The sequence below is a fragment of the Apostichopus japonicus genome, chromosome 22, assembly GCF_037975245.1.
Source record: "Apostichopus japonicus isolate 1M-3 chromosome 22, ASM3797524v1, whole genome shotgun sequence".
Lineage (NCBI taxonomy): Eukaryota > Metazoa > Echinodermata > Holothuroidea > Aspidochirotida > Stichopodidae > Apostichopus > Apostichopus japonicus.
Genome location: NC_092582.1, coordinates 4,175,288 through 4,194,570, shown reverse-complemented (window position 1 = coordinate 4,194,570; position 19,283 = coordinate 4,175,288). Strand labels below are relative to the sequence as shown.

Below are 19,283 nucleotides of genomic sequence, written 5' to 3'. Positions count from 1 at the left end.
GTCGTACTATACTGTTTATTCAGTACTTAGCATTAGTTATTGTGCGTGCAGCCCACTAAGCAAGAGTGACCCAGCAGAATATCCTCGTGGAAACATCGCCAAAGTAGCCGAACTTATATTTCTTTCTGAAGTTTGAATACTGTCAACGATTAGGCAACCTCAAAATGGCAAAGCTCGGAGAAATTTTCCCAGATTTTGAAGCTGCAACAAGCGAAGGCCCAATCAAATTTCACCAATGGATAGGTGATAAGTAAGTTTGCTAACCAAACTTCTGTCTTTGCATATTCTGGCTACCTTAGGCTCCGGAAGGGAAACTTATTCAATTGTGTTAGGCCTACTATTATACTAGTTAGTCCTTAGCTAACATACAACACAGACGTGTTGTATCAAATGAACATAGGAACAGTATTGGCTTAATAACATATGATCAGTTTCCTTCCTCAACACATGTTTATGATGCAATTTGACTCGGTAGTAGGAGGAAGGTTGTTTTTAAAAGGTGTAGGGGATGGGGATAAAAAGCAAGTCCAAGGGGGAGGGGCTATGCTATAGTTGTAGTAGCGATTGTATGAAGTAGCTGCGATTGTTTGAAGTGGCTGCTCATTATACATTGACTGGATGAACGGTTGAACTTCACACTAGTTTTCTTATATCCTTAGCAAGGCACAACAATTAAAGTTGTTTAGGGTGTAGTCCTTATTCCTCCTAGCTCTCTCATGAAATGGGATGACCTTTACTAACATAGTGCAGTATTAACCACACCTAAATTGTTTCTCAACAATTAACAGACAATCGAGTTTCAATTTTGGTTAATTTCAAAGGAAATTAGCAGTGAATTTGTAGAAAAACTGCACATAATGTGTGTGTAGTGAAGTGGGCAACAAGCACATCACGTCCAAGTTTCTTCACTCTAGGAAAAGAATGGAATGTTACTGAATTCAAAATATTTTGAAGAGCATTCACAGAATCAGATAAGGCAGAGATGTCAGTCAAAAATACATTTGTCGTGCTATGCGGTTACTCCCACCAACAGCAATAGTCAGATGAAAACACTTATCCTTGAAATGTAATACATTAATTGACAATCTGCTTAAAGCCATCAAAGTTATTCATGTTTGGAATTTCATAAAAAGAAAAAAGCCTCTCTCTGTAATTTCCTCTTTGGGTAAATGATTTAATATTATGAAGAAGAACCAAAATAGTTTTGACAGCTCAAATGTCATGATTACTATCATTTACTCAGAACTGTTGCCAGCTGCATTCAAATATTGTTGCCAAATTTGATAACTTCATGTCTTTATCATACAAAAGCTATGAGGATTGAATCTTGGCCTAAAGGGCGTACAACATTTGGACCAGCATTTTTGTTTAGCAATGAAATTGATCCAGCAAACTATCCCTGTAATTAAATCTCTGGCAGACCGATAGTGAATCCAGAGCCTTGTTTTTACCTTTTCAAACCTTTAAAGGTAGGTGAAGGTCTGTGTTCACCAGCATCTCTGCACTGTACAGCTATGTCAAAGAAAAGGGCTGCTAGAAGACACATCAAAGAAGAGAATCTACCGACAACATTTCCAACTTTTAAAGCAGAAATACTCAATTGACAGAATTAGCTAAATACTACTGCATTGCATTATATGTAAATTTATTTCACTGACCTGATGCTTTCTCAGCCCTTGCAGGCCTGCATTATGAAATATTCCTTAGGCAATCTTTAAATTGATTTTAATTATACACTTAAAGGCATTGAAGACTCGTCTCAAACCGTGTGCCGCCCTGTTAACTTTCCATTGCCAGCAAGTGAAGTTTTTTTTTATCGCTACAAACTGCAGACAGTAGTGAAAGGTGATACCTTGTTATCTTTTATCTAGACCTGAGATGTCCATCGCTGTTATGTACACTGTGTTATGGGTATTGACCGTAGCTGCATGTAGTGACTGAACACTAGTGTCTAATTACCGATAGTAGCAAGCTGTGTGTGTATTTTCTGGGATCGATGGTGGTGTCTAACACTTCTGTTACACCTCAGTCGAAACTATGTCAGATTACCGGCATGAGACGTTTCTTTGTGCGCGAGTCTTCACACCCTTTAATGGTGCCATAGTCCACTGTCTACAGTATGTGCTACTTCTGTGGTTCGTATAGTAACACAACCTATAAAATAAGCTAGTAAAAGTTACATTTAGTGTTAAAACCTAACATGAGAAGTAATTTGTATCCATGTTTCAAGCCCTTTGATTTACAATGTTTAATATTAGTTGTATTAGCAACTTTGTGCCTATGGACACTTTGTGTGGACAGGCTATAACATGATTATGAGCATTCATGAGTAACCGAGTATTTTGTCATATTTCTGGAAATGAGCAAATTTACAAATATTTTGATGGTACTCATTATGTGTATTAGTAGGCAGGGTTCATCTAGTGAGAGGATGGTTTTTTACTAAAGCCCATCTTCTTGTTTAGGCCGCTCCAAATATGTAACGTTAGTTACAGTATCAACAAGTTTGCCGTAATCTGTATACTGAGAATCTACACTGAACTGTTCCTCTTGTGCTAAGGTAGGCCTGGACAATACAATGTGTTCACAACTACTGTAGAAAAACTAAGATACCAAACTCCTCAGCTGTGAGGAAATTATGAAACCAAAAGAACTGAACCCAAGCCAACTCACAATGGAACCATGGTTTACCATGGAATTGCCCTACAACAGAAAAGTATTTCATTACACTGCTTTGTGTGGAATTTCTTTGAATGTAAAAATTGTAAATTTGAGAGGAATTTTCCATTTTCAGTAGTAACAAAGCCCTTTTGTTGATTCCATTTGTTGATCAATGGAGCTTGCACTTGCCAGGCTGGCTACTGTGTCAGTACCAGGTGGTTCTGTATGTTCAAACAATGTGTGGGCAAGCTACAATACAGTATACATACGGTCTATTGAATTCACACAGTTAAACTGTTTGTTAGGTATGGGTTCCAAAAGAAAGACCACACAAGATACTGTATTTAATGTATTGGTTGGCTAACAGCGGCCATGCTGTATCTAACAGTGCTGATGTCTGTAACATGGAACGCCAAAGGAGTAACAATATGTTGGTTTTATGGGAGGACGTTAACGCAATAAGTTGAATGCATAACACAGGTTACTGAATATTATTTGCTACTCAGATCTATCCAATAGAGAAAAGTGTAGGCCTGTTGGTATGTTTGGGAACAATCTGTGACATAGACCTTGAAAAGAAGGGTTTTGTACACTGCAGTTCTCTTCTCTGCCCATTTTTCACAAGATCATGTGTAGTATCTGTTCAATTTATAAGGAACTTGTAATACACATCTGATGATGATCACACAGTCTCAATGTAAGGGGACTGGGGTTGAGAGCGGATCAGTTATGTAGTTTGGCTTTCCTAAAAATACTTGTTTTACAAAGTATCTACTGGGTAATTAGTTTTAAACCAGTGTTATTATGTAGTTATAATAGGAGGTCATGATATTACTGTTGTACTGTATGTATTGTTGATATGGTATGCTGTGCCGAGAGTCACAGACAAGTCTCTGTTCAATATACAGTACACTTAAAATTAGAGGCATCGAAGACTCGCCCCAAACCACGTGCTGCCCTCTGAAAAAAGTTAACTTTCTGTTGCCTATTGTCACTACAAAATGCAGACAGGAATGAAACGTGACACCTTGTTATCTTTATCTGGAACTGAGATGTCCATCGCTGCTGTGTACACTGTGTTGTGGGTATTGACCGTAGCTGTATGTACTGACTGTACACTAGTGTCTAATTACCGATGGTAGCAAGCTGTGTGTGTATTTTCTGGAATGGATGGTGGTGTCCAACACTTCTGTTACACCTCGTTCTATCTAGGTCAGATTACCAGCAACAGACGTTTCTTTGTGCGTGAGTCTTCAATCCCTTTACATCAAACCAGCTGGTGCTTTGGGTGTGAAAACCATTTCGATTCAATCAATATCCTGGCACATGTAGCAATCATTAGATATTACCATTAAATATTGAAATATGTATCTTAATCTTCATGCACGGTAAAAAAATTTGTAATTTATCTGCCAATGTGACTGTTTGCCATGTGCAGGAATATTTTATTTATCTATGTACATGTAGATTGTCTGTTAAAATACTGTAAGCTACAGTCTCTTATACTTCTAAACTATGGTCACCTATGGTCAAAATTCTTAAACTGTTTATATTACAACCTTCAAGGAAATTTTCCTCAGTGCTGGGACGAACATTCAGTCATCTTGTGTGTTCCTTAAAAATGTCTGAGAACAATTTGGAGAGCAAAGACCACCAGGAAAGTCCTTTTTGAAAAGTTCTAGTGCTCAATTAGAGCATGCTATAATTTGGGGCCTATACTGACTACCTTTAAATTTGTTATATAATATTGCAGGCAAGCATAGGTGTCACTGCCATCATTCATACTTTTGCCACAAGTAACTTGCTTCAAGATCGACCTTTGGTTTCCTTACAAGCTGTTCAGTCATCCTTGACTATTTTTGGTATTTATAGACTTTAAAGTAATCCATTTAGCATTACGTAGACCTGTTCTGGTTCGGTGGGTATCTTAGTTTACGTGTCACTGAACATTGTTCTGATCTAGTTGTTCTTGTTATATGCTGATTTGTGGCACTTGTTTGAGGCAATTGTCTTTTGGAATAGAATGACTTGAGTCACTGAAGTCTATATGATACTGTATAGGAGTCTGTCATTTGTCCTATACATGAGAAGTGAAAATTCTAGAGTTCTGCAGTGAAATTAACAGAATGATATACCAAGGAGTACTTAAAGTAAAGAGAGTGATGTAGAACATTTACAGTGCCATACAGTATATACGTACACTACATTAGAATAACAATATGGCGGAGTATAATTAAAGTTCCATTGCCACAATGGGTAGGTTCTGCTGTACATACTGTTTTAATGTAACTCTGCACAGTAACCACTGTTGCGAGTAGTAAGATATATTTTCCAGTTGGTAGCGACTGTAAGGAATTTATGAGAGGATTATTCTACACTAGAATAAATTCTCACATTGTTTCTGTGGTGCTACAGTATTAATGCAATTCAAAGCTTTATTTTGTGTTTACAACTTGACATTCACACTCACTGTGTTACTCCCTTATCTGTCTCTTTGCTATTTTCGTCATATTTGTCAATATTTTGTCAATTTCTGACCTGACCTTGTAAGTTTCTCCTGTATTGGACATTTAGCCACGCAGTGCATAACCTTTCCTCACTTTGAGTACGCTTACTCACTATAGAGTTTCACAATTCCCTAATTGATCATTTCTTTGGTATAGAATGTGTTACTGAGAGATACTATTGAGTACTTTCTATAGGACATGGTGTATCATTTACTCCATACAGGTGGATCTAACCGCATTAGATCTGTCACTCTGAATAATCATTGAGGAGTCCCCATTATATGTGAATATAATGTAACATGGCCATGATCAGGTTAATGCAAAGTTATAAACCACCACATATTGTACTAATAGCTTTAAACATACAGTGTTATTTCTAAGTTACATTTTAACTAATAAAGTTGTACAAACAAAATTTCTAATCCACACCAACAGTAGATGGCAACTCCATCCATCACTCATTTCCCTCTCGAGAGTCCTGGCTCCCACACCACCCCAGCCCCACCACACCCCCTCGACCTCCCCTCACCTTCTCACCCTCCCCTCACCCTCCCCTCACCCTCCCCTCACTCTCCCCTGTACCCTCCCCTGTACCCTTACAGCCATATGTAAGATTTAGAATCAACAGGCGATATGTTGACATTTTAAAGCTGGCATTGTTTACGCTGTAAGCATCATCGAGTCGGCATCTTTCGTAATCCTTGATTTTTTTTTCATTTTTTTTTCTTCAGATGGGCCATTCTATTCTCTCATCCTGCTGACTTCACCCCTGTCTGCACCACAGAACTTGGAAGGGCTGCACGCTTGGTACCTGAGTTTGAAAAGAGAAACTGCAAACTGATCGCTCTCTCCTGTGACAGCGTTGACAGCCATCTTGGATGGATTACGGTGGGTTCTATATTTTATTTCATTTCATTACATTTCGAATATCTGTTTTCCTGAGTGTACAAAAATTGAAATATTGACAAAGTAATATTAATAAACAAAAATCATTGTACAATGAGAAGGGAAGTACATGACGAGAAACTACCAGAAATAATTGCAAACTTTGAAATTTGCAAAAGAAAAATGAAAATGATGTTTTTTTCTACAAATTTTGAATTACATATATATGTTAGAGTACATGCCTCCATTGCAGTGTTTTACTTGCCTAGAGTGAATGTTGAACATATGTACCTAAAGAACAAAATTTGAAATAAGTTTGGTTTAGTTGTCATTCAGTTTTGAAACAAGTTTTATACATGTTATTATTGCATACACATGTATACCAATTTGGACAAGTCAAAACTATATTCATAAAAATCTGCAATTATAATGTTTTCCTCTGCGTGAGTTATCGCTAATTTTCCTGGATAACATGTTTTGATGGTCAGTGAACCTAGGGTAACAAGTTTCTATATCACATAAATCATGTAAAAAAAATGATACAAAAATAATATGTAAAAAGTAATCAAGTTTGCAATGTTTGGCATTCTTTAATGTTAATCATTTTGGCTTGAGCATAATTAACCATACCCCTGAATTTTAATACTCGCAGCTTCTAATTTTCCATTAATATTATTGTAAATTGACATTGACATTGTCAAGATATGTTGATCAGTATGGACAAGAAACATTCACTAGATTGTCAAATAATGAAATATATTAAGGATTACCGTATTAATAAGTTTGAGGGTATTATTAGAAAATGTTTATGGTTTGGTTGTTGAATTCTATTACAGGATATTAAAGCGACTGCCTCAGTGGATAAATTTCCCTACCCTATCATTGCTGATGAAAAACGTGAGTTGGCTGTCAAATTTGGTATGTTGGACCCTGATGAGGTAGATAAGGCGGGACTTCCGCTCACAGCCAGATGTGTAAGTATGAGTTAACAGGACTTATTTAAGTTTGGTAGTTCCCTCAGACAGGAAGTTTGATTTGGTTTTTTTTCTCATTGTATTTATTCAAGTAATTATATGCAAATGGTAGTACAGAGTTCAATAAATGAAGATCAATTAAAAAAAGTGGAATGTAAGGAAAATAACAATAAAAGGAACCATGATGCTTTTCGCTATTCGGCAAGGTTGTTAATCGTACAGTGTTTCATGCATGCTGCAAAGTGCGATATCAGGGTGTTGTAGATTTCAAACCTTTCACAGAATGGTTTTGGTTTGGTTCAACTTTGGTTGTTTTACTAGTGCAATGCCAATTAACTTTGTCATATTGGTCATTTATTCCTAAATTAGTGGTAAATTAATCCTTAAGTAGTGGCAATTTAGTCATTAATTAGTTGTCATTGTATCCTTAATTAAGTAGTATAAGGATTTGTACTATTGGGATCTGTTTCATAATATTCCGGTATTCAATTGAAATATGGCTAGATGCTAGGTATATGGCTATATACAGTATATTGTTAGATGTAGGCTAGGTAAATGGCTATATAAAGTCAATGGAAGGATTAACGTCCCAATTCCTAAGTTTGTACATATACAGGTCTTCATGGCATACATATTTTATCCATCTCCATAGTAACAATGCAGTAATCCAACCCTTGAGGACTACAAAAAAAAAAATCCAGATATATTAGTCATATATATTGCTTATTAGCTACATAGTACCTGACCCGAATAAGTACCCTCACCGATACTCACACCGACTGACTTCCATAACAATAAACAGACACTACTTCATTGTTTCACTGCCAACATGTCTTGCTCAAGTTGTGGAACAAAATAACCATATGGCCCACTGTATTACTGTATGTCTCTGCAGCACATGGCCCACTGCACAGTTTTAGTACCCTGCAGTTTCTTCACACATGCAAAACAATCACATATGAATGTCCTCAATAAGGGCAAACATCTGTCTCATTTAGGAGTCCTGTAACATATTGTACTCATTCTACAGTATTGTATTTTACACCACCCTTTAGCAACCACAATATGTCCTGTTGTGACCACCAACCTACCCTAAGAAGCATGGGGCTGTGGTCACTCTTAGGAATGTTTGTATATGACGCATGTTAGTAGAAGTAGTTAAGAACAATGAGTGTGTATAATGAGACACTCTGAATACAGAAGTCAAAGCCATAACAACTCCTCTTCGAATCATCTCTTGTATAATTATCATCAAGAATATTACATGGTGTCAGAAGTGAAAAAGTTATCCTTATTTTAAGAATTTTCTAATTTTGTTACTGGCAATTGCAAATATGGATCAGCTGAGACAACCAGGCGAGTTGAGCCTTCAAGGAAACCTTGCGGAAAACTGGAGGAAATGGAAGCAAATGTTTCTTCTATACATTTCTGCAAGTGGTATAGCCGCTAAAACAGATGAAGTAAAGAGCGCAGCGTTACTTCATATTGCTGGGGAGGATGCAGTTGAGATTTACAACTCATTCCAATGGCAGGAAGCAGGAGATGAAAAGACACTTAATAAAGTAATGGAGAAATTTGAGGAGTACTGTGCGCCCAGGAAGAACATAACGTGGGAACGCCACATATTCAATACTACAAACCAAAAGCAACATGAGACCATCGACCATTATGTGACGGAATTACGTAACAAATCGAAAAGTTGCGAATTTGGAACCTTAGCAGAAGGATTAATTCGTGACAGGATCGTGTGCGGGGTCTGTGATGACCAGATCCGTCGACGTCTTCTCCGTGAAGAGGACCTGACGTTAAAGAAAGCTGTGGACATTTGCCGTGCAAGTGAAGCTACAACGCACCAAATGAAGTCGTTCACAGCGGACACAGAAAAGAACTTGCAAACGGTAAGAACTTTTGCGAATTCTAATACACTAAGAAACAAAAAGTTTCAGAATCAGACACAGTCATGTTTTAAATGTGGCAGGGCGTGGACTCAGAATCATGATTGTCCAGCTAAAGGGCTATCATGTAGAAACTGTGGAAAACTGAATCATTTTGCAGTAGTTTGTAGAAGCAAGCAAGAAAATGCACCAAAGCAAAAACCAAAAGAAGTCAGAGTAGTCAAATCCCAGGGGAGAGATTCAGATTCTGACCCAGAAATTGATGAGTTTTATATTGGAATGACAAAGAACGATTCCATCACAAACAAAGAAAAATGGGAAGTGACACTCAAGCTTGAGGATAAGCCAGTGCTATTCACAATTGACACTGGAGCAGAGTGCAATGTCATTAATTATGCCACATACCAACGTGTCACAAAACAACCTCTGACTAAAAGTGGAACAAAACTTGTGGGTTATGGAGGACAAAGATTGAGTCCCCTTGGACACATTAACTTACTTTGCGAGTATAAGGACCGCTACCATGTGCTAGATTTCCAAGTAGTAGATGGTTCACCACAATGTTTGTTAGGGCTGGAGAGCAGTCAAAATTTAGAGCTCATCAAACGTGTCTTCACCACAAAGGAAGAACAAAAGTCAGACATCCTGGATGAATACAAGGATGTTTTCGAAGGATTAGGCGAAATCACAGATGTGACGCATCATATAACAGTAGATCCTAATGTTCCACCAGTCATTCACCCGCCCCGAAAACTGCCCGTAGCTCTTCGGGACAGAGTTCAAAAGGAACTTGAGAGAATGGAAAAGCTTAATGTAATTGAGCGAGTGCATGAGCCAACACAGTGGGTGAATAGTATGGTGACCGTCATTAAACCAAACAAAACCCGCATTTGCATCGACCCCAGAGACTTGAACAAAGCGATCAGCAGGGAACATTTTCCTATGCGCACTATTGAAGAGGTGGTATCGGGAATGCCAAAAGCGAAAGTATTTTCAGTTTTGGACGCAAGCTCAGGTTTCTGGCAGATCAAACTTGACGAAGAAAGTTCCAAGTTCTGCACATTTAATACTCCATTTGGACGATTTAAATTTAATAGGCTGCCGTTTGGAATTTGTTCAGCTCCGGAAGTTTTCCAAGATGTTATGAGCCAGGTGTATGAAAGTATTGAAGGAGTTGAAATCGTAGCAGACGACATTCTAATCTGGGGAGAGACGGTAGCAGAGCATGACCAGCGGTTACGTAATGTTTTGGAGAGAAGCCGACTTAGAAAAGTCAAACTGAACAAAAGTAAATGTCAGATAAGAAAATCTGAAATTACCTATCTAGGTCATGTGTTAAGTGAGAGTGGGCTCAAGGTTGACCCAGAGAAGGTCAGAGCTGTCACAGAAATGAAGTCCCCAGAAGATAAGGAAGGGTTACAAAGGTTTATGGGTGTAATTACCTATTTAGCAAAATTTATCCCAAATTTGTCTACAGAGAGTGCACCCTTAAGGGCACTTCTTGAGAAAGGTGTGCACTGGGAATGGGGAGATGCTCAACAAAAAAGTTTTCAAAGGCTTAAAGAAAAGATTACGCAGGCCCCTGTTCTAAAATTGTTTGATGTCACAAAAGAAGTAACCCTATCAGTAGATTCTAGTAGCCTCGGTGTCGGAGCAGTAATTCTACAAGAAGGGTCCCCAGTAGCGTATGCTTCTAAATCATTGACTAAGAGTCAGCAAAATTACGCCCAAATCGAAAAAGAAATGCTGGCCATTGTGTTTGGTTGTGAGCGTTTTCATGAGTACCTGTATGGTCAGAAATCAATTCATGTTGAAACAGATCACAAACCATTAGAACCAATTTTTAAGAAACCCTTGTATCAAACTCCACATCGACTTCAGCAAATGTTAATGAAAGTACAGAAATACCCCCTGAGTGTACAATACCGACCAGGGGCAGAGTTATTTATTGCTGACACATTGTCTAGAGCAAGTTTAAAACAAGAAGCAGACAATTTGGGTGAAAAGGAATTTGAGGTGGCTCGACTTGAAATGCTGCCAATTTCTAAAACCAAAATGAGTGAAATTTTGCATGCTACAAGTGGTGATGAAGCCTTGGGAGAGCTGATTGAGCTAACCAGGCAAGGATGGCCTAGTTCAAGGACAGACGTCCCTATAGGTGCAAAACCGTACTGGAATTATAAACATGAAATCACTGTAAGTGATGGTCTATTGTTTAGAGGGGACAAGTTAATTATTCCAACTACACTAAGATCCAGTATTTTAATTCAAGTCCACAATGCTCACCTTGGTGTTGAAAAATGTAAACGAAGAGCAAGGGACATTATGTTTTGGCCTCAAATGAGTGCTGAAATTGAAGATTTAATTTCAAAGTGTTCCATCTGTAACACACACAGGAGGCAGAATAAAAAAGAACCTCTACAATCTCATGAGATTCCTCAAAGACCTTGGCAGAAGCTGGGTGCTGATCTCTTTGAGTGGAATAGAAATAACTATTTGATTTTAATTGATTATTTCTCTGGGTACTTTGAAATTTCACATTTACCTAGTACTAAGAGTGAAACTGTTATAGTACATTGTAAATCACAATTTGCACGCCATGGTATTCCAGATGTCCTTATCACAGATAATGGACCCCAATTCAAAAGTTGGCAATTTGACAGTTTTTCGAAACTTTATAAATTTCATCATATTACGTCTAGTCCATACCATCCTCAGTCTAATGGCATGGCAGAGAAAGGGGTGCAGATTGCAAAGGCTTTGCTAATGAAGGCAAAGGAGAGTGGACAAGATCCATACCTAGCTTTATTAGACTACAGGAATACACCAAGAGATAATATTCTCGGATCACCTGTACAACGACTTTTTGGACGAAGGACAAATACCCTACTTCCAACGACTGAGCATTTACTCAAGCCGAAAATACTGAAGCCAGAGACAGTACACAAAAGACTGGTAGAGAAGAGACAAACACAAAAAACATATTACGACCGACAGACAAAGAAATTACCAGAACTGCAACCAGGAGATAATATTCGCCTACAGACTGACAAAGGTTGGAAACCAGCCACTATTGTATCTAAGGCTGAGCAGCCCAGATCATACTATGTAGAGACAGCTGAAGGTGTACAGTATAGACGCAACCGCAAACATTTACTTAAAACTGGTGAAACATTTAGTTATGACAGACATGACGACAATGACATAGTTAATTCTGACAATGAACAAACCTCTTCAGAGGACCAAACCACGAACACTGATTTTCGAAGAAGTAGTAGAGCAAAGACAAAACCACGTTGGCACAGTGACTATGAAATGTGACCAAAGGAATTTAATTATTTTGGTAGTGAAGCGGAAGTCATTTGGTAACTTAGAACCAGTAGTCGAATCTTTGCTAGAGATTGAGTTTACAGTTATGCAGTGTTAGGTCATTATCATTCAAGTATATTTCTGGATAAGTAAATTGTTTCTCATCCACATCCTTAAATTTATTTTAACTGAAAAAAGGGAGATGTAACATATTGTACTCATTCTACAGTATTGTATTTTACACCACCCTTTAGCAACCACAATATGTCCTGTTGTGACCACCAACCTACCCTAAGAAGCATGGGGCTGTGGTCACTCTTAGGAATGTTTGTATATGACGCATGTTAGTAGAAGTAGTTAAGAACAATGAGTGTGTATAATGAGACACTCTGAATACAGAAGTCAAAGCCATAACAACTCCTCTTCGAATCATCTCTTGTATAATTATCATCAAGAATATTACAAGTCCAAAATCTGTTTTTTCTAATAATTTTGTTTTTATTCCTTTGTGTATTAAGCATTATTCTTCCACTGGGTCCCTTTTCTCCTTCCATTTTGATGTATAAATAAGTATATAAATCTTGTTCATATCAGTGGTGTGTGTATACTCTACGGTGCTTGCTTACACACATACTGTACAGTAGGTTGTGTATCCTCACTGTGCTAGACATTGTGAGGGTTAAGAAGTTACAGTACTACTGATATATACCAATCTGCCCTTCAGAGGACCTTCACACATCCTAGGAAACTGCCCTTCAGAGGACCTTCACACACCCTAGGAAGCTGCCCTTCAGAGGAACTTCACATGCCCTAGGAATCTGCCCTTCAGAACTCTACATGCTTTGGTTTATAGCACTTCCACAGGATATGTAGTTGTTGTGTTTGAGTTTTAGCTTAGCTGTGTGTTATCAATCCTCAAATTGGAAGCACCAAGGGGAGGCCATTGTTATAACATCTGAAGTAGGACAATGATGTGACTATTCAGTTACCTCTGAGCCTTACACCGTTTCATATACCTCCTCTTCCCTCAACCATGTCCTCCCCCCCCCACCACCCTCAAATATTGTTTTCAATCATGTGCGGATTATACTCTGTGGTTCTTTACCTATATAGAATCCATGCCATACAGCATTTAAATAGTGTTTTGTTGTATGTATACTAGTAGTATAAACCAATAACTGTAAAAAATGAATGGTAGACGTTCACAGGAAACATTAATGTTTCCTGTGAACGTCTACCATTCATTTTGAGTGACAACTTGATATTGTTCCTGACAATTGTCAGGAACAATATCAAGTTGTCACTCTTTCAGTCTATATATGCTTGAATAAGTATTTTTTGATAAATAATAAAATGATATTAATTCTGCAGGAGTTGGTAGTACCACTTATAAAACTCTTAAGCCCAGACAGGTGATATTTAGGGGTTTTCCCCAGTGAAGTCAGTTAGCAGCATGCTATAACTATTGTTACAATAATTGTGATGATCTCTTGTTAAAGGAGTTCAGCCGCACTGCCTCGTTAATCACCATGGCAATAATCGCCCTAAATCAATCAACAGTACAGTAGCTGGACGTCATGACCATCTGGAATTATTCCTTATCATTGAATCAGTATCCAATTAGATGACTTGGCGATATAATAAATTGATGATGTACAGATTGAGAGGTGCAGGCAGTAAACAACTTGTGGAAGTTTGAACATGATAAGCAACGATTACTCGACTGTCTACAATATTTGGGGGAGGGGGGGGGTGCTATCCTGGTGACCATTTGAGATGGTCTTTAATTTATCACAATGTTCTGTAAAAGAGAGATAAAGAAGTCCATCATCACCGAGTTATTGTCCCCCTCATTTTCCAGGTTTTTATCGTAGGCCCTGACAAGAAACTCAAACTGTCCATCTTGTATCCAGCTACCACAGGGAGAAACTTTGAGTAAGTTTGAAATGACAATATTAATATTCCTATTGTTGATATCACAAATGTATGTACCGTATTACGGTATTGCTTCCTCAAGGAAGGTCGAAGCAAAAATCTTGCTGTATACTTTTTGCATGCTCTATTAATATTCACAGATCTTTTAAGCTATAAATGGGAGTGTTTGATCGGGTATTGCATCTAAAAGGTTAAAATACAACTGAAAGCTATAAACCCAGTAATGTTTCAGCTTAGCCTCACTGTGTAGGAGCTCTAATAACCTGATCAGTGTTCACATGCAGTAAGTCTCGTACTAGTATTTACTGACCAGGTCCTAACGTGTACAGTGGTTGATAAGGTGACCAATTGTGTTTATTCAACTCTGATAAATTTAATAAGCAAACTTATTTTACCTTATTCAGTCTTTGAAGAAGAGGTTAACATAAACAGATTTCAAAGTTTACAGCTAAGCTTTATAGTGATGTAATTCTCGGTGAAATTTAGATCATGTGCTGTTTGGTAAAACTGTGCAGTAGTAGGAGAAGGTACTGAGAAGTGGTGTTAAAATGTGGTGTTGAAATTTAGAACATAAGGTGCACTACAGGGAGGTGCTACTAAAATGGTGCATATATGTGGAGAGTCAGAACAAGCATGGAAAACTGCAGTCATACTGCAGGGAGGTGCTGTTGAAATGGCGCTTAGATGTCAAGATTTGTCAAAATGTGCTCTGAAAAACTGATACAATACAGTCTTAAGACTTACAAGAAACCCACTTTTTAGAAAGCTGTTACAATAGTAGAGGTGCATGAAAAGGGTGTAAACATGGTGCTTTGGCACCTTAAGTGTTTTTTCTTCACGTTTTTGTGTTCACAAACCTAATACTATCCTATCACTGTTAGTGTATGGCACAGTGAATCCTAACCAAGTCTGCATTTCCATGCTTTGCTGTATGGTCACGAAATGGAGGGAACGCTCTGATGATGTTCGTGAACAAAGTCAATGGGATTTTACTGTGGGAGTTCTGTCATATCCAGTTAACTAATTGGAGAAGTCCCATTGACTTTAATACTGTGTGAAAGTGAAAAGATCGTCGAGGAACAAATTTCCTGCGAAGAATCCAAATCTCCCCCAGATTGTTGGATAATCTATAGTGTAACTTATGTACTGGACTGAAAGACGGCAAGACAATAAGGGTGTGACGGCAACTTTTGCCTTCGTCTGGGTGCATTTTTCAGGGCACCTTGGCAAACAACGAGGGCATGACGGTTTTTTTCCGTCAGTGCCGTCGGTCATGTCAAGCCCTGCAGTATGTGTAGGAAAGTGACAAGTGCTTAAATGGTTCTTTTGTGATGAAATTTAGAATCTAGTCTTAGAAAGCTTGGTGAGTAGTAGAGGTGCAGGGAGGTGGTGTTGAAATACTTGCTTAGTGCTTAGTTGTTGTGGTTTAATCCTTGGTTGTAGTTGCCTATAGGAAACAGTGCATTATTCTGCTATTCAAGTAAATGTATTGTATGCGGTAGTATGGGGCAGACACTCTGTCTGTTTGAAGTAGAATTAACAAATAGCAGTGAGTTTAATGCACAGTTATACTCAAGACTATTGTCAAACAAAAACTTGAATACCAGCCAATGCATTCAACAGATGTGTCCGTCGTGCTCTGGTGCATTTCGTATGAGCTATAGAAGTTGTGCCTTTGTAACCAGAAACAAGTTTGTGCTTTGAAAGCAATGTTTACTGTGTTAGCAGGGCTGGAAATCAGGCTTGGTAAGGGCAAGGCCATTTGGCTTCTGTGACTTATGAATTTGGGAGGGCACCAAGGGAAGTCAAGTAGGACACCAAGGCTAAACATTATTTGGCAGTAGGGCACCAAGGCCAAAAAAGAGGTTGTGTTGCTTAAACAGCCAAAGAAACATTGATATTACCTTAATGTGACTTTATGAATATAAAAGCAGAACACATTACACATACTATTGGTTTTTTCAACCATGTTCTTAACTGCTTAACTAATTTAAAAATCAATAACTATGAAACAACACATGTATGACTCATAGTTACATTGCAATACAATACAGTCTGTACAATATTTCACAACTGAAACAATGCAGTGCAATGCAATACAATAAAGTATGTACAATGCAATGAAACAATACAATATGAAACAATACAATACAATATTAAACAATGCAATACAATAAAGTATGTACAATGCAATGAAACAATACAATATAATATTAAACAATGCAATACAATACATAAAGTCTTGACAATGCAATGAAACAATACACTATGAAACAATACAATAAAATATGAAACAATACAGTGCAATGCACTGCAATACAATAAAGTATGTACAATGCTACGAAACAATACAATATGAAACAATACAATAAAATATTAAACAATACGATACAATAAAGTCTGTACAATGCAATGAAACAATACAATATGAAACAATACAATACAATATTAAACAATACGATACAATAAAGTCTGTACAATGCAATGAAACAATACAATATGAAACAATACAATACAGCACACTCCAATACAATTTGGTACAATGCTATATATATAACAATACAACATGCAATGCAGTACAATACAACATAACTAATACAACTCAATGCAGTGGATAAATGTCCCGCAACAACGCAAAAAAGATAGATAAAGATTGATAGAAAGATAATCCAGTGTCTGCTCTAATGTAACAAACTGTGGGTACAAATGAGACACGTATGCAACACAAAACATCTATGTTTTGTGGGAGTAGGGAAATCTCAAGAGTACATTGCCCTCTGTAAACGTATGGTGACTTGGGGAAAAATTGTAATCCCGAGGACTTCCTATCGTGTGCATTGTGATATTCTATTTATGACTTTGACAAGTTTATGAACCAAGAGGAGAGCTCACAATGGTGTGAGCATACCAGGCATTTACAAGAGAACTTAAATTATTGTACAATTACTTACCAATTATATCTGCATAGATATATTATCGGCTGAGTTTGATATTTCATGCACTCCCTCACTTCTTGGAGGTATGGCTTGAAATTTAACGGTACGTCTCCTGTCCGCAAAGAATCACACATACTTTCTTTTCAGACAGAATTTAAAGTTATATTATGTGAATTTTGCCCTTAATTCACTGTATGCAATATATTTGATTCTAAATAAAATTTTCAATGTATAATTTAACTTCTCTTCTTTATTTTAAAAATGTTTAGTTCCATCTAAGCCCCTCCCCCCACCCGACCCTTCCTCCTCCCCTCACTAAGAAATGCTACTAGAGATCACAACCATTTTCTACAATAAAGCATGGGACATGAAAAAGAAAGGACAATTAAATAAAAATTCAATTTCTTTATTAAGTACACAATATGTATTCTGGAAGTCTCTGGCTTTCAATAATAATTTTCCTGGCAAGGAAGATGTTTGTTATTTCAATCTCTTTCCAAAATTTTCCTTGTCAGTATGGTTTTGATCACCCTCTCTATTCTTTCAATTTTTTCCTCCTTCTCATGACAGTGAGATTATTCGAGTCTTGGATTCTCTACAGCTGACAGCAACTAAGAAAGTGGCCACACCAGCGGACTGGAAGGTCAGTAAACTAAAGGAGACAGTCAAATTCGTCTTTTTTTGTATTTGACTCCTGATTTTAATATATATTTCATTTTTGTCGATTGTGATTGTGATGTCAAAATTTCCAAAATATCAAGAAAGTTACAAAACTTAGAGTATCTTGTAAAACTGAGACAACAGATTTTGCTGAATTGAATGGAAGTTCTATTTCTTCGCAGTTTGATTTTGTCTGATGGTGAGAAAACTTTGCTGGCATGTCTGGTTTTGGTCACTTGGAAATTCCTATGTAGCAACACTAGAATGTGGTTGAAGAATGTGGTTTATGGTACACAATGTAGTGACTCAATTTACACATAGGTCACAGTTACTCGCCGACATAGTGACTCGATTAACAGATAGGTCACAGTGACTCGCGGACATAGTGACTTGATTAACAGATAGGTCACAGTGACTCGCGGACATAGTGACTTGATTAACAGATAGGTCACAGTGACTCGCCGACATAGTGACTTGACTAACAGATAGGTCACAGTTACTCGCCGACATAGTGACTTGATTAACAGATAGGTCACAGTTACTCGCAGACATAGTTACTCACTTACACAAAGATCACAGGTACTAGCGGACATAGTGACTAGATTTACAGATAGGTCACAGTTACTAGAGGACACAGTGACTAGATATACAGATAGGTCACAGTTAATAAAGGACATAGTGACTCAATTTACCAATAGATCAGTTACTCGTGGATATAGTGACTCGACTTACATCAAGGTCGTCACAGTTACTCGAGGACATAGTGACTCGATTTACAGATATGTCAGTTTCCTCGCGGACAAATTGACTCACTTTACACAAAGGTCGTCACAGTTACTCGAGGATATAGTGACTCAATTTACAGATATGTCAGTTACTCGCGGACAAAGTGACTCGCTTTACACAAAGGTCGTCACAGTTACTCGAGGACATAGTGACTCGATTTTAATTCAAGTTACAGCAGTTATTAGGAATAACTGGATACAAATTTAAGACCGAGGGACTTGTTGTAAATTTGCTGTACACACACACACACGAGTATGAAAGCTTTTTTACATAAGGTTTCAGCCAGCTCATCTTGATTATCATTGATAATATATTTAAAATGTTCTTTTCGTCTGTCTTTCTTTTTACTACAGGCCGGAGGTGACTGCATGGTCCTGCCGTCGGTGAAAGCCGAAGATATTCCCGCACTCTTCCCGAAGGGTGTGACCATTAAGGAGGTACCATCCGGGAAGCAGTATCTGCGATACACACCACAGCCAGAATAAACACTCTTCATCTCAAAAAAACATATTTTTTACCATTTTTGTCTCCACCCTCTGATGTATAACCTATGTCTTTCCACTGAAAGACAGATATGTACTGTATCTACAGCGTAGCAGTGAAAGTTTCTCTTAAACTAAGTGGTGCCTGCTCTGTGGTTTCTTGGATTTGTATTCTCATAAAAATGATATATAACTTCTCCCTTCTATTCTTTTTCGTTTTTCTCTGTAAGAAATCGGATATCGTAAATGTTTT

The 19,283-nt window shown here is 37.7% G+C and overlaps 1 protein-coding gene across 1 annotated transcript; it reads left to right on the top strand.

Moving 5' to 3' along the window:
• Nucleotides 1–19,039, top strand: LOC139963551 (peroxiredoxin-6-like). Its single transcript, XM_071964407.1, has 6 exons — nt 1–250; nt 5,900–6,056; nt 6,890–7,027; nt 14,093–14,166; nt 17,673–17,745; nt 18,902–19,039. Exons 1-6 carry the CDS (start codon nt 165–167, stop codon nt 19,031–19,033), a joined length of 660 nt encoding a protein of 219 aa, XP_071820508.1. The 5' UTR covers nt 1–164; the 3' UTR covers nt 19,034–19,039.
• Nucleotides 19,040–19,283: the final 244 nt, after the last annotated feature.

Excerpts from the sequence above, each read along its gene's own strand:
- LOC139963551 (XM_071964407.1), top strand. The coding sequence starts at position 165 with ATGGCAAAGCTCGGAGAAATTTTCCCAGATTTTGAAGCTGCAACAAGC. Across the intron at positions 251-5,899 it reads CACCAATGGATAGGTGATAA|ATGGGCCATTCTATTCTCTC; the intron begins GTAAGTTTGCTA and ends TTTTTTCTTCAG. Across the intron at positions 17,746-18,901 it reads CCACACCAGCGGACTGGAAG|GCCGGAGGTGACTGCATGGT; the intron begins GTCAGTAAACTA and ends TTTTTACTACAG.